This window comes from Accipiter gentilis, chromosome Z, assembly GCF_929443795.1.
Source record: "Accipiter gentilis chromosome Z, bAccGen1.1, whole genome shotgun sequence".
In the NCBI taxonomy this organism is placed as follows: domain Eukaryota; kingdom Metazoa; phylum Chordata; class Aves; order Accipitriformes; family Accipitridae; genus Astur; species Astur gentilis.
Genome location: NC_064919.1, coordinates 19,272,173 through 19,287,987, shown reverse-complemented (window position 1 = coordinate 19,287,987; position 15,815 = coordinate 19,272,173). Strand labels below are relative to the sequence as shown.

Genomic DNA, 15,815 nt, shown 5'->3' with positions numbered 1-15,815 from the left:
TACATTTTCTTTTTGCACTGCGCTGGATCGAGCAGTAATGTTGATCTTGACAAGACAGGTTGCCAGTATTAAGCATGCTGAGTTTTGCCTACTGACTTGACACCTGCTACTACCGTTCGGCAGACCGAGGCTCATCACTGCTGCCTGGGGGTTGTCCAAATCTTTTCAACTTATCGCTTACTGAAGCAGGAGGGAGTGATGTTACGTATCACAGCTGACATTATTGTGCGTGATGTATGGCCTTGTAAAGTTGCAAATGAGGGGAGAGGAAAGCTGGTAAGGACTCACGCTTGCACAAACCTGAACAAAATAAGCAAGTACCCCTGAAACATGCGTGAAAAGTACTTTGTATTTTGGCTGAAGTTTTGTTTTAGATGCACGTTTTTGCAAGTTTTCATGGGAAGAGCCGCATGGTCCACGCGTCTGTGTTTCATCAGACTAGCAATGAAGTTCATATTATGCTTTTTAATGGAGGTGGATGCTGTTGCTTACTATATGAGGCAAAATCGCTCTCATTGGTGTCTTTCCCTTGGGCCTAATCGTCACATCTGGCGTGCAGCCCGTGGCAGCTGGGCAATGAGTAAGCAGTACTGAATCCAATTAAAATGGTAGTAAAGCGTGTATAGCAGAGGGCACCCATGCGTTCCTCTTACGGTCAGGGAGAATTTTTTGATAGTGCACAAAAGATGAGAGAGGGTGTGCTTCACACACACAATTTAGGGTCAACAGGGATGCCGGACAGGTGGCGGCTTCCCTGGGGCACTGCCTCCCTACCCTGACCAGCATTCAGGAGCAACCCCTTGTTACTGCATGATTTGAAGGACTACAGGTGATTACCCCAATGCATTCACACACCAGCCTCCCTGGCATAAGGGCCAGCTACCTGGAGTGCTAGAGTGCTTTTTTGGCCACGTGAAAAGAATGGCCAGCTGTAGAGACAACAGGAGCAGGACAGGAGAGGAAGGATGAATGATGGCCGCACCATCGGTCACAAAAAGATGATGGAGGCTGGTAGACATGATGGGCACAGAGCTGGCATTAAGTCGCTGTGACCACCTGCACCACCATTCAGGTGACTGAGCAGCAACTGTCAGGGAAGGGACGACACAAGAAAAAAGCTGGCCATTCTGGGCACTGTCCTGCCACGTGCCAATTCAGTTGTAATGTCTGGCACACCATGCTGTGTCTTGCTGATAGCCACTTGTGTCTCCTCTCTCTTGCACTCCCCAAGCACCCGCTGAGCTTCTGTTCACTCACATCTGTCTGATCCCCTTGGCACCACACGGCCTGGGCATTTTGCACGATCCTTTCTGCTGCCAGGTGCAGCCGTGCGAGGTGGCTGAGCAGCAGCTAGCCCACCACCCAAACACGCGTAGACAAAGGATGCTCTCCTGAACAGCTCTGCTGTGCCGGCCTAACTTTTCTCGTTTTCTGGAAGCTGCAGCCTGCAGGTTGTATTCCTCTGTTTTTGTTGTTGTTGTTGCATTGTTCTTAATTCCTTTCTCTGACTTGCACAGAACTTCTGTCTTTCACTTTCGAGGAACTGTGAATTTAAAGGGGTAAGTAGCAGTAGCAGCATCTTCCACTCAGAGATTTCCAAAGACTTAGCCAAAGGAGATGAAGGATGCTTGCCAGCATCTCATGGCAAATCTGCACCATAGCAGGGAACAGCAGTCAGGTTGGCCGACTGGTTTCTGTGCTCTGCCTTCAGCAGGGCAAAGCATGTCTTGTGTAGATCAATATGTATCTTTTTATGTACAGGCAAACAGATCTCGCTCTGTAAGTCTCTTTCAGCGAGACGCTGAAGTAGGACATGGGTTTCTGGTATACATGCATGCCTTTAAACCTCTTACTGCAGGAGAGTCTCAAATCTTTTTGTTACATCTATTACGCAATTCAAATCTTTTTCTTGCCTGCTTTTTTATGGTCCTTTTGGTTTTCCCAGGGTAAGAAATGCTGAATGTGATGAGAAGGGCTATTTGCTGAGTATTTCCAGGGTCACTTCACAGAAGCTGCTACTTTTGTGGTCATGCATTTTTCCTCTTGTAGTAATTCAAATTCAACCAGCTTCAGTTTTTAGTTTTCTCACTGTTTGGTTAAATGCTGTTCCTTCTTACTAGACTTGCTGTCTTTTTGAAGAATAAGTTATTTCTACATGTTTGTAGAACAAAAGAATTTGTTTAAGACAGTCATGTTTTTTTCTATGGCCATTAGGTTTTCTGGTCTTGCTTCATGCATAACACGGACCATTGAATTTTGTCTGGTAATTCTCACATTAAGCTTAATAATTTGTGGATCGAAGTGCAGCTGTCATGTATGAACACAACCCATCATGGTATAAAGAAGGTTTGTAATAAATGAATATAACAAGATCTGTCCATTACTGAGCAGGCTTACTGTGCCATGGGAAAATTCTTACATGGTTACATACTTTGATTTTACTTGGAGTTACTCTGGGGTTAGCTGAAAGTACAGTGAGACCAAAGCAACAACATGGGAGGTTTTCTAACATGGAAGACGTCCCTTTCAACAGTTATTTATAGAATGTGTCTACGCAGTCATAGCTGTTGCTGTTGAATTTGTTCTCAAGATCAAATCTGGCCTTAAGCTTTTACACAGTTTAGCAGGAAGTTAGCTGTTCCGTTTAGGATTTTTCATGTGATTTGTATAACCTTTCTGGAACTCACAAGCTATAGATACAATAACCTGGTTACTAGGGTATTATGGCAGCAGCCATGTAATCATTTCCTTAGCCAAGCAGCTATTCTATATGCATTTCCACCCAGAGTGTTGTTCACTAAACACTAAAAATATCAGACAGCAAAAAGCAGAGCTCATCATGGTGGCTTCTTGTTGTTAGATAGCTGTTGATAGCCATAGTGGAGGGCACTTGGCACAGAAAAATCAGACTTTTCTCCTTGATTTGGAATGATCATTACTTTCTTAGCTTCAGAAACCCCTTCGTGCCAGCAGTACGATTTTTAAAAATTAAATGCCCTTATTTCAAGCATCTACTTGAGGGGTATATGTATATGAATATGTGTATTTATATGTACACATAGGCTTTGAGTGAGTAAATATAATAGTAATAACAACTATATTGCACTAGTATCTAAATGTCCTACTTAGAAGTGGTTCACCTTTGGGCTTCAGTGTACAAACAGAAAAACTTACTCCATGAAGGAAGGCAAAACTTCCATTTCTATGTACATTAAGAGATCATATGGTTTATTTATACTTAATCATAGTATGACAAAAAGAAGGAAACACAGAAATAACCAGAACAAGTCCTCTTACACAGGTATTTGAAACCCTCAGCTTCAGAAAGAAGAATCAGAGCACCAAGTGTCTTGCATAAAGTTGTATTTGCATTGATCTTAGGCATGCAAGAAGCAGATTACTTGGGGGTTTTCTGAAGTGTGGAAGAAATCTGATCCACTCCACCAACTCAATGTCTACAAGTCATTGCATTAGACATAGATTATAAAACATGCTCTTAAAACATTTCCAGGGATGTATTTTATTAGCGTGTCTGCTAATAAAAAAACACCACCAAAACACACTCCTCTTGTTCACCACTAGCTTCCTTCAACAGGAGCAGTAATCATGTTTTGAACAGGGACAACTGGAGTTTTCAAAGCCAGTTCCCTCTCAACCAGTATGGCTTAATGGAGGTCAGATTGAACTGCAGTGGTCTACAGTGACTGAAGATCTCTCCACTGATGTTTGCAAAACTTCCATTTGGAGACAGTGCCTGTACTCACTCAGCATCACTGTCTTCACTCATGCTTCATCAGACACTGTGTTCACAAGCACTTTTGATGAGAAAGTAGTTTCAGCACAGTTGCAAGTGAGAACATTTGCATCACTCCCAGGAGCCCAACCAAAGCTGAGTATTTGCTGAAAAGGAAATTTGTACTAAAAATAGGTGTGACCTTCTCAAATCAGCACTTTTCTGAAATTCCACTGAAACAGTACAGCTCTTTCCACCATTGTAAGAAGAGCAAAAGTAACGTTATGTTTGAATAATTACCTCCTAGTAAAAAGCTGCCTTTGGATGCAACTTGAGTCGTACTCAATGTTACTTTATTGGCACAGGCATTCATACAGATGTATCAACTGAATTGTTGACAGATCAAAGTAGACACTTTGCACTTACTTTGTATGAATTTGAACTGTGTTAGCACTAGACCAGCAGAGAATCATGCTTTTTTTTTTTTCTCTCTTCTCCCTCATTTCTTCCCCAGAAGGTACCCTTAAGAATAACAGAAAATTTCATACACTTAAAAACCTACTAAGTTTTTAGTCTTTGTTACAAGGCAATATGTCAGTCATTTGTCAATTAATTCTTTTCAGGTAAAATAAAAAAGATCTGGCCTGATAACATGTACCTAAAGTGACAAAGTAAGCGTGCTGGGCGTTGTTCATTTTCCTGGAAGCTGTCTCCCTTATATATTTACGTGGAGCAGTACACATGTCTGAATGAGAAGTAGGGAATGGTGGTGCAGAATCACCCATGGGAAAAGTTTTTCAAGCTCTGGAGTGGAGTGGCAGCGATATGTCTGCAGTACTGTAATGCTTTCCTCATAGCGTACACACATTGTTAGATAGTGGATGATGTGCTGATAGGGAGTAGCAGAAAGCAGCTATTCTTATGCTCCAGAGTCTCACAGTGAGCCAAGTGGTTTGAATTGTCAGCCTGCAGACTGATACTGTGGATGAATACAGTTTAAGTGGAAGAATTGGATTACTTGATAAGTTCTTGCAGTTAAACTGTTGCTCTTCATGTGCGTTTCTGGAAAGACTGCTGCATTAGGCTGTAACAATTTCAAGAAGTAAAGAATTTCGATCTATTTGTGTATTAAGGCACTTTGTTTTGTCACTTTGCAGTGTAGTTAGAGGGGCAAAATTTTTAAAGCTGCGAAATTACATTTAAAAAAACTGTGTAGAGAGAAAGGAATTATCCCCTTTAATAAGTATATCTTAATTTTAATTCAAACCTTTGGGGGGAAACTGTGTTTCCAAGTATTATATTTACTTCTGCTGCTTATGTCTACTTTGGGCATTCCTAACAGCCCCAAATGATGTTTCACTGGGCATGGAAACAAATAGAAAGAAACAGTTTCTGCCCCAGAGAGCTAACAGTCAAGAGAAAATGTAAGAGGTGATTAAAGAGACAAATGGAGGAAACAGGTAAAGAAAGCGTCTGCAGGCAGACATAGCTGTGTCAGTAATCATACTCAGCTATTGGCCTAACCAGCACTAGATGGAAATGCTTCTCTTGGGGCTTGTATGTACTATCTTCTAGTGTGCATTCTCATACAAGGTATAATAAACAGACAGTGTCTGCATTGTGTTGCATTTATTCTTGTTATTTTTATCCTTTGCCATCCATCTGACACTTTGTTCAGTTAAGGTGTCAGTCATTGCCTTACATTAAATTTTATTTTTTCTAGTCTCAGTGTAACTCAGTCTCTCACTTATTTTGTTAATAGAAATAGAGAATCAGCCAAGTTTCCAATTTGTGTGTTTGAATAATAATAGACAAACACAGAGTGTAATAAATCATTAGTCCTTATGGACTGTATCGCCCTGCAACAGAGTCTGTATTCCAATCCAGTTATAGGAGCTGAAATTTTAGTTGAAAGCAAGTATCTGATAAGGCAAGTTAATTATTGTGACATTTTCAAACTGTGTAAAAGATGAGGAATCAGCTGTGTCTGTGAAATTACAACTGAAAATGCAACACTCAAGACTTGTTAATGGTTTTTTTGGCATCAAGAAAGGAGACATAGGTATCTAATATTAAATGGTGTTGCAGAAGAGCAAGTTAGCACTTTGTTTGCCAAATTAAGTTTCAAAGACTATGTAGGTTATGAAGTTTGACTTTCTGCCCGTAAATCTTGAATGACTGACAGACTACTGTAAAATAGCTTTGTTCAAAAGGAGTCTTTGGCAAGCGGCATCAAAGGTTTGAAACTCTGGAAGGGATGAAAAGAAAACCCCACTTTTACACTGATTTCCCCTACAGATCAACGTCTCTGTAAAATTTGCCTGGGAATTATGAGCTATTTACTGTATTATGTGCTGGTTTTTTTCACTGTATCCAATGGCCCCTGTGGTTCCTTTTATCTTCAAGATTTAGGGATATTTTTGTACATGAAATGTGAATGAGTGAATGCGTCAGTGGAACACAGGGAAAAAACCCACTGGTTTTAGACAGTTCTTTTCTCCTTTATTTTATCACAAGTTGTAGTATTGGTTTTATGGCACCTAAATCTATGGGTACATATTTTTATGGTAAAGCCCAATGACATGCACTGCATGCTCCATCAAGCTCTCTCAGTGTTTCTTCACTTGATTCACAACTCTGCAGGGTATGAATCAGTCCCGTAGTATAACCCTTAATCTATTTTTAACCAGAATAATGTGGTGTAGGTTTTTTTTATTTATGGTGTGTGTCATTGTGTCATCATCTAATTGTGTAAACGAAAGAAGGGGAAAACAAAATATTTCCTGGAAAACTCTTCTTAGCTGTCGATCAGTGCGGGAGACAAAGTTTCTTTATTGCATAAAAGCAGCTGAGGCAGAAAATTCTTCATAACTCACAGATACTTTAGTCTACCCTCAAGCGAGACGTGGCACTGCTGGGGCACAAGCTAAAGGGAAACTGGTCTGGTAGGGCAGTCTCTTCTGAGAAACGTGACATACCTCCTCAAGTATGGTGAGAGGCTTGAGGAGAAGGAAAGCTCCCTCTACTTCCCATTGACTCTTCTTAGCTTTCTGTATGCAGTCATTAAAACTGCATAGACAGAAGGTGCTTAAGCCCTTGTTTGTCTTCCACAGGGTGAAGTGAAGAAGTGAAGCCTCACAGCTGAACTACTATGAGGTCAGAAGCCTTGCTGCTATATTTCATACTGCTACACTTTGCTGGGGCTGGTTTCCCAGAAGATTCTGAGCCGATCAGTATTTCGCATGGCAACTGTAAGTATAAGAGGCCAGAAGACTTAATTTGCTTAATACTGATCAGGGGACTTCAAATCAACAGTATTTTGTTACAGTTGCAATGAATAAAGTTGTCTTTCTTGATGTCTCCCACATCAGGCAATTTATGTTCTCAGATACTAATATAGGAACATGACTTTTTCACATTGACTTATGACTACTTGGTGGTAAACTCCTTGATCTTCCAAAACCACAGCCTTTCTCCTGAAACAGAGACACTTCAGTAGCATGATCAAACCAATTATCTTCCTCTATCCAGCAGCAAAGGAAGGAAGCCTTCTCCCCGCTATGCCCCGTAATCAAAGTGTCCCTCACCTGACTTGTAAAAATATAGTTCTGGATAACCAGTGAAGCACGTCAGAGTTTCAAGCATAGCACACTAAACTGAGCTCTGAAAACATACTTTGTTGATCTAACACAAATAACTGAACTTCTTTAAACTCTGATGGATTCAGCTTTAGCATTAGGCATTTTTTGCTGAGCTGGAAATGTAGCTGAAAACCAAATCAAGACAAAGAATCTTTTGTAACAGAATCTGTCTTCTTTCTTACCAGCAGTAATTGGCAAGCTCTCCAAAATCTAGGGTAACACAGACAGCTGCGAATTAGTATTGAGATTTGCTGGCAAAACAGGTGGAAAGCTTTCTGTGCATTTCACCATGCAAGTCAGGCTTAGCATAACCGATTCTTTCACATTTACCTCAGCTCAATTATGATTACTGCAAAGAAAAGTCTTCTGCATTCCCAAAGGTTCAGATGTTTAAAAGGAAGTCTTTGGCGCCTGGGTCTGTAAAAGTATGCTAAGGAGTAGCAAGTCAGAAATGAGTAGGCTTATGTTTAAGCCTACTTTGGGTCAGGAATTTGATTTTAAAGTGAATCTCTCGATTGTCCTTGCTTACTGTGCTTTGGGGTGGCCTTGGCACCCGTAAACTTGTCTGTCTTGGGTAACAGCAAGCTGAAAGACAGACCCCAGGGGCGCACTTGATATGCTCCAAATGCTAATAGGCATCTGGGATACAAGAACAGGGCAGCACTGCTCTGAAGCAAACCCTGCTGAAACATGTCTAGTGTGACCACCGGGTCTTCAGCACCAACATTTTCACCCTCCATAGGGGTGATGCTAACTGTCCTTGCTAACGCAGAAATAGCCAGTCTTGATGCTTTTGGAGCAGTGGAACATGGGATAACTTTTTCCTCTGGAGCATGGCATGCTGAAGTGCACATGAATGTACAGGCCCCCGGCTCATGCTAGATCCGTGAGTTACAGAGGAAACGGTACTGGACAGAGAACAGCCTGACAGTTCAACTTGGCATTTTGCATGTAGGACTTGATCAGAAGGATTAAGCTTCTGAATGTAAATCCTGCCTGGGCTGTCTTAATCTGTTTCTCCAGGAGTTTTCAGCATCTCGTTTGCAGGAAGTTCCTGTTCCTATCCAGTTTTATCACCAGGCTTTCTGACACATGGCACTCTCAGGTGCTTTGCTGAAGCCATGCTGTGAATCAATACTTTGACCAAGCTTAATAGGGAAAATACTTTTAGAGGAAAATAGCTGAAAACACTAAAGCAGTAGATGAGTTTCTGAAGAAATAGACTCCCTCAAACAGCTCCAGGTTTCTGGGAAAGCATATTGATGAGGAAAAGGCTTAGGCACAGCTAGATGCTAGTCAGCTCTGTATAACGTGCACATACAGCAGTTCTGTATTGATGATGGTGCTCATCAGAGGTTTATCCTCCTGCTGTCATCTGTCATTTTGTTTACATAACTAGCTCCCTAGTTTGTGCATCTAGATGTCATGATCACTTGTACATATGAAGTCTAACAGCAAGGTGGCCCTTGGTCAGAAGTGTTTGGCATCGGTACAGGTTGTACACACAGATCATCTGGGGAGCAGCAGCACACCCCATGTATGCTGAGGTCTCACCAAAAAAATTATGGGAACAGAGTGAATAAGTGCTCTTGCTGACTTGTAGAGTGGGAGGGAAAGCTGACTTGTTGATAGCATAAGCTCAGTACAGGCCTTCCAGTCAGTATTGTTGTCCAGTTGCCAGAACTGGAGTATCAGACTGGTTGCCAAAATAATATGCAGTGACTTTCATTTTATAAAGTCCAAGTGGTCGTTTCCCACTGTTTCTCAGAAATCCCCACAGCTGTTCTACAACGGCAGTCCAATTCTGCAGGAAACCCAGGGAGCTGGCAGTTTGAATCAAGGAGAGCCAAGTCTTTTGCTTTAACCACTACCAGTCCAGTCATTGTGGTGATTGATGGGCCACTGTGAAACAGCTTTGTCCTGCTAGACACACTTTGGCAGCCAGGAGCAAACATTTAAGTTCTGCAAGCAGTGAAAGAAAAACTGTGAGAAAGTGCCATGTACCTGTGTGCCAAGAGCTCCAGAACAGCTTTATGCTCTAAAAAACCCTCACAATTTTTGTCTTCTACAAAGGTGATGGCTTTCTCCTTTGCAGCTGCAAAGACTGTAACCTTAAAGAACTCTCCAGCCCTCTATGCTTGTGCCTTCCAAATCCAGGCTGTGCTGCCAGAGCAGAACAGAAACCACAGGTTTTGGCTATAGCTGGTGTCCATGGTGCTCCGTGTTATCACCGTTTCAGTTTGTGATTCTCTTTTGACCCTGTATCTTTCTTTCCCTTCCTGCAGATACAAGACAGTATCCGGTGTTTGTGGGTCACAAACCAGGGCGGAACACCACGCAGAGGCACCGGCTGGACATCCAGCTGGTCATGGTCATGAACAGGACCCTCTACGTTGCTGCTAGGTCAGTAGTCCCCTGCTTTGCCACTCTTCCCTTGCTGCTTTCAGAGGAGGAAGGAGAAGATGAGGGATATTCAGATTTGTTCTCTGCTGGACACATTATTTTTAGGATTTTCTCACATTGGGAGAGAGTTTTGCAGGCTCTTAGTAAGACATATTGGAAACCTTGTTAGTTGGTCAACTAAGGTTCAGTTTTGCAAGGTGCTGAGCCAGTCCTTTCAGGAGCACTCATCTCTCCCTCCCTTGGAGTCTGGCAAAGGCAAAGGTGCCAGATAAATTGTTTAGCCCCGCAGAGGAGAGAGTCCATCCTCATCCTCTAATTTCGTTTGTGCACACCATTAATGACATATTTTAGAGAATGAGTCTGATGGTGCACAAATGGATGTTCAGATAAGAATTACTAAACTGTAACGTTGCTGGCTTAGGCATGTTTTTAATATCTTGAGACAAAAAAGAGGCAAACATGTTTGCTGCTGTTCTTTCAATGTACTCAGCAAGGTGAATTGAATTTGGTGTCTGGATTTTTTTGGAGAGCTATACTGTGCAGATACAAGCACATGCCTTTTTATAAAAATTGCATTTAAAGCCACCCGTTTAGTTTGCATAGCTCAGCATGGCACCATCAGCTTCAGTGGAGCTATACCGATTTATACAGCTGCCAACTTGGCACAGCTCAGCCATTAACACTTCCTCTCCCTGGCTGTTGTTAGCAAAGGAGACTGATGATCTTAGAGTGGGAATTAACCTGATGGATGCAGGATGAAAGCAAGAAGGGTCCAGATTAGCAAGGGTGGGTAGTCCTGTTTAGGAGCGCTTGGACCCAGATCCTGTCTGGGACCTCCCTGCAAGCTGCCCCTCTGGTAGCAGCTTGTTTCCTGCACGTTTTCTGGTCCTTCTCCTCCACTGGAGAAATACACACCCTTCTGCGTGTGCCACAGAGGGCCAGGCTGTTCATGCAGATGGGAGAAGCGGTGGGTGGGATGGCCAGGAGGTGAGAGGGAACAGCTGCTGAACAGGCAGCCTCTCACCACCAGCCCTGTCCTCAAAGCCCTTGGCAGCCTTCGGGAGCTGCCTGGCTTTCTTCTCAAACAGACACTCTCCATCTTCTGGGTGGTCGGATGTGTCCTGTGGTGGAGATCTGTCTGTTGATCTCCACTCGGCACCAAGTAATCGATCAGCTGCGTTACACCAGCAGAGTCACCGAATGCCGTTCTCACCTAGTCATGTCCCTGGCTGCTAGAAGAGCACGCTTCTACCCGTTCCCCTACCCAGGCACTGCAGCTGTACCGGCAGAGCATGGCTTCTTCGGGCTTCTCGCATACACCAGTTTGTATGGGGTCTGGGTGGCGGAGCTCTGGTTTCTCACTCATGCCAAGCCCTTGTGTGAAGTCTGGACAAAGAGCATGCATCCTTCCATGGGAGCTGTGGTGGTGTTGGCTGTAGGGCACAAAGTGCGGGCAACCCCACAGCAAGGCCTCCCTGCACTTTGCCTGAGCTTGGGGATTAGTATTTTTGCTGCATTTAGTGTGATAATGAGCAAGGCGGGGGAGCAGGCTGAAGGGGTTTGAAAGGTGGTGGCAGGATTTCCTCCTTTTCATGGCTGAGTTCCCTTTGCTTTCCTTATTTGTTTTGCTTTAAATTAGGAAATCATTTGCGGTTGGAAGGTGGTAAATCCGCTTTGTGGATTTTGCTCTGCTGTATTCATAGTTTGTTCCCAGACTGAGATTGACGCAATTAGACTGGTGCAGTGCCCCAGCAACTAGCGTTACAGCAGGAAAACCCAGCGAAATATTTTGGGATATGAAACCACTGCATGCACAAATTAGATAAAGAATGCTAATATTTGGGGGATAGTATAGGTACTGATATTTGAATATGCATTCTTACATATTATGTGGCTATATATTTGTATAAAACAGTTTACTACAATGAGAGTGCTTATATATTCCTAGGGTCTTGTGACCTACAAAAAAGAATAAAGACCTGGTCTGTTTTCTACTTACACAAGCACAAAAAAAAATCTTCTTACACTTTTTTTCTTTTGATAACTTAAAAACTCTTTGACATATTCTTTTCCCCCTCCACACGTTACTGAATAAAATCCCTGCTGGGCTGAGAAACCTATGTGATACAAGTTAAAATTCAAAGGTCATTTTTATCTTTAAGTAATAAACTTCAGAAAATGAGTCATCCTTTGATAACTAGTGTGAATGAAAGTTTATAACTGCAATACCCCATCTCCTTTAGAGGTAGTAGTAAATATAGAGACTGAAGCAGACATGTACACAGTCAAAGGTGTTTCTCAGAGTTTTGTAACAACTTTCATTGAAAACTGTAGCTAACATAAATCCCTTAGCTATCATATCAGATGTTGCTTTCATGCTGGTTTTTTTAGACATTGAAATATAGTGTTGCTAAGTTTATGTTTGTACCCAATTATCTGAAAAGCAATCAAAAAAAATTATTAAACATTGAAAGGTTTTATTTGGGGGTTGTTAGGTTTGGGTTGGGTCGTTTTGTTTGTTTGTTTGCTTGTTTTAGAAAATCCAGTGTTTGCTTTGCAGACAGTATCTGTGCGCAGGAGCGGACAAAGTCAGACTTGAGAACTGCTAACACTTTATTACTGAGCTACTGGCATAGAACAAAATTTCTGTCAGTTGCTTATTTTGTCGTATGGGGTAAATGACTCCTGTATTAGCTATTACCAAATAAAATTTTGTGTCGCTTCAGAAAGGCTTTATTTCATGTTACCAGGCAGAGATATCCAGCCAATATAAATTAGAATAACTCAGCTGAAGCCCATGAAGCCATACTGTCCAGATACCCGGCTTGCAGTCTGCAAAGGACCAGCTCTGTTTTCTTTCTCCTGGTGGGAAGGGTACTCCCTCACACTCCCCTACACCCATGCACACACCCCCTTTTCTAAGTTTGCCATGTCTCCTCCTCCATTGTCTTGTATGGTGGCAGCTTTTGTTCACGTTATCTGCCTCCCCTCATGTGTATGTACAAAATGGTTTATTGAGCCCGCGAGGAATCAGGATGGCTCCCTCCTCATTTGCAGTTACACTTTTCCAGACGATGCACTGAGTGGCCAAGGGTCATGCACAGCCGGTGGCATTATTTAAATTCCCTTCCTCCACAAGATTATGCCATGGCAACAAAACTTGGTTCTGCTGACTGGAGGTGGGAAAAACGGAAGCTCTAGGATTAAGTCAATTTGTGTTAGAATAACTTAATTAGCAGTGAGCTGTACACAGACCACAGCTAGTAGATAGTAGGAGTTGGGCAGCAGTGGGAAAAGGAGGGCAAGGACAATCCCGCATTGTCTGTGGTTAGAGTCCTCCCTTGAATTTGACAGCTCTTTCATTTGCTGATGACACTGTCAGCAACTATGTTTCACAAACGGCATGAGAAAATGCTGTGTAATTTGCGTGATACTAACCCTCTTTCAGATGATCCCGTAACTTAGCATCTGAGTTTTCTTTGAGTGGTTTCTTGAACCAGAAAGTAAGTCCTCTGAGAGTTGTTTTATTGAGAGTGCAATTAAATAACTCAAGACTCATTCTGAGTACCACCACTGTATTTTCTAATTGTCTTGTTTAAAAAGAAAGCATCATAACCACTGGAAAACAAGACTGGTGATTAAAATCAAGAGCTGTGCTGGAAGGTTTTTAGACCTCCAGCCCCACCTAATTTGCAATTTAAGAAGTCTTGTTCCCACTTCTATATAGTAGGAGTGACAGCAACAAAGAGTGATGTACATAAAAATGGAACCGTGCAGTAATCTTTGAAGCTGGTATCATGCTAATAGGTAATTTTAGTCCAGCACCAACCCTGACCACTGCTCTGCCAGTAAAGTCAGGCAAATAATAAACTGAAGCATTAAACCAATCTTGGAAGTAAACGACAGCTCTGTTTTTACAGAGTCTGGAGGAGAAGAAAACCCACAGCTCCTCAGTTTGGCATCTTGCAAAGCAAACAGCCTCAAGCGCCGCAGCAGACAGTAGATTTTTAAAAGCCAGTTCCCACAACAATGCTGCCTCTTTTCTCCACGTGAGAGAAGTGTTGCTTATTCCTCTTACAGCAGTATTTTGTGTTTGCTTTATTTAAGAGACTAGCACTGTTTCCCCAAAACCCAATAAAATGAAGCTAACCTTGAGAGACTGGAAACAGTCTGTACCCTACTTTTAGCAGACCCCTCCAATGCTGTGGATCATGCTTCAGCTGCACAGCTTCCTACATTTTGAAAAAAGTCAGTGTTATTTCAAGGAAAAATGAGATGCTCAGTCCCAACTGGATATGGTGGTTACGACAGCATTGTGGGTTGGTGGGTTTTTCAGATTTTAGGTTCCATACAGAGATGTTCTTGTTCTCAGCTTACACAGAGGAAAATGTTTAAAAATATCTCTTTACCTGAGTAGCTGAGTCTATTTCCTCCTTCCAAGGAGAGATTGGCAGCTAATTGTAGAGAGGGACAGGTTCTCAGGAAAACAGGAAAGTAAATGGAAGAAAGAAATGTGAACTTTTTTTCAGAAGACTATTTTACAGTTTAGTTTAGTTTGGCCACTGGTGTGTGAGGAAAAGAATGATTTCTGGGAACAGTTTTGTGGCTGTCAGCCTTTTGCCTACCATATTGTCAATCAAATTATCACAGCTGAGGTTAGACACATAATTAAAAAAAAAAAAAAAAAAAAAAAGAAGCATTAACCTCTTTTTAACCCTGAATGGCTAAATGTGGCACATTGACTGCTAGCCCAGGAATCTGGCAAAGGCTGCCTAAGAGCTGTTGTAGCTGATGTCAGGATATGCAAAAACATCTGCATGCTAGATCATGGCATCTGCTGTAGGACCTATAGAGCAGAAATTATATGAGGCTCATCTCCTCTCCAAAATCTCATTTGTTCAAATAGCTGCTTTTGGGAAAGAATCTCGCTTCGAAGTTCTGTAGCATTTTTCTTTTTTCTTAATGGGAAGGAAAACAGTTTTTATATGAAAGTGCTTTTCTGGGAGAAGCAGGCGATGCTGCCAGTAATGTTCCCTGGTAAGACCTGTGATCTTTTTTTGAATGGATTATGGATTATCTTGTGATAGATAGCTCTCTTCATAGAAAATGAACTGTCTGACTACTCCATTTGACTTTGCATTCATTTGCCTCTGTTTACAGGGACCATATTTATACTGTTGATATGGACACATCACATACAGAAGAAATTTATTTTAGCAAAGTAAGTAGCTTTTATCATCATCCAGAAACCAAGGACACTAGAACAAACTTCAAATAAATAGGAAGATGACATTGTTTCAAACAACTTGTGAGTGCTGCTGTAAAAACTGTAATAAGCAAGTAAGATGGCATTGCTAATGATATTTGGTGAAAGCTAGAATAGCAATCATGTCCTCTGTGAATTTCTGATAAGTGATTTAGCTGGGCTGATAAGCAATCTGTACTTAAATACAGTGAGGTCCCTGATGGAACATCTGTCAAACATCTATTCATTTATATTCAGCAGTTTTCTATAACAGCTATACTATCCCAATTAAGTATACGGAAACTTTCATCATAAAAAGCAAGTGCTGTTTACATATTTTCATGCACACAAATTTTATTCACTCATGCAAGTACTCGCTAAATAAAATCTTATTATAACACCACTTTGTAGATGTATTCACATTATCTCCATGGGAAGTTACATTCAAACGATGAAGAGCTTTGTCTGCATTACCATTTTTTGTATTAACATAAACATACTAGAAATAACCTCTCTTCAGCTCCTTTGCATTGCATTCACATTGTGTAATATGTGCCAAACACAGCCTTGGTCCAGCAGAAGTTCATACGAATTTGAGCATTGGATTAATTCCACTATAGGAGGAGAGAGCGTTTCATTATAACTATGAAAGATGCTGAAGATGAGCTTATGCCCAATTGCTCATCAAAAAGTGAGGGCACAGGCTTGTAAAGGAAATAAACATCCATGGTTACTCTTTCATTGTGGAGCACTTCATGAATGCACTGTGCCTTAGTTTACTGGTGGGAAACAC

The 15,815-nt window shown here is 41.7% G+C and overlaps 1 protein-coding gene across 4 annotated transcripts in view; it reads left to right on the top strand.

Annotated features, from left to right (window-relative positions):
* Positions 1-15,815, top strand: part of SEMA6A (semaphorin 6A) — a 112,593-nt gene that overhangs the window by 44,297 nt on the left and 52,481 nt on the right. For all 4 annotated transcript variants that reach the window (XM_049795730.1, XM_049795729.1, XM_049795727.1 and 1 more), the window contains exons 2-4: positions 6,847-6,984; positions 9,660-9,777; positions 14,938-14,998. In XM_049795730.1, the coding sequence (XP_049651687.1) occupies positions 6,885-6,984; positions 9,660-9,777; positions 14,938-14,998 (279 nt within the window). In that variant the 5' untranslated portion in view covers positions 6,847-6,884. The remainder of the gene's footprint in view (positions 1-6,846; positions 6,985-9,659; positions 9,778-14,937; positions 14,999-15,815) is intronic.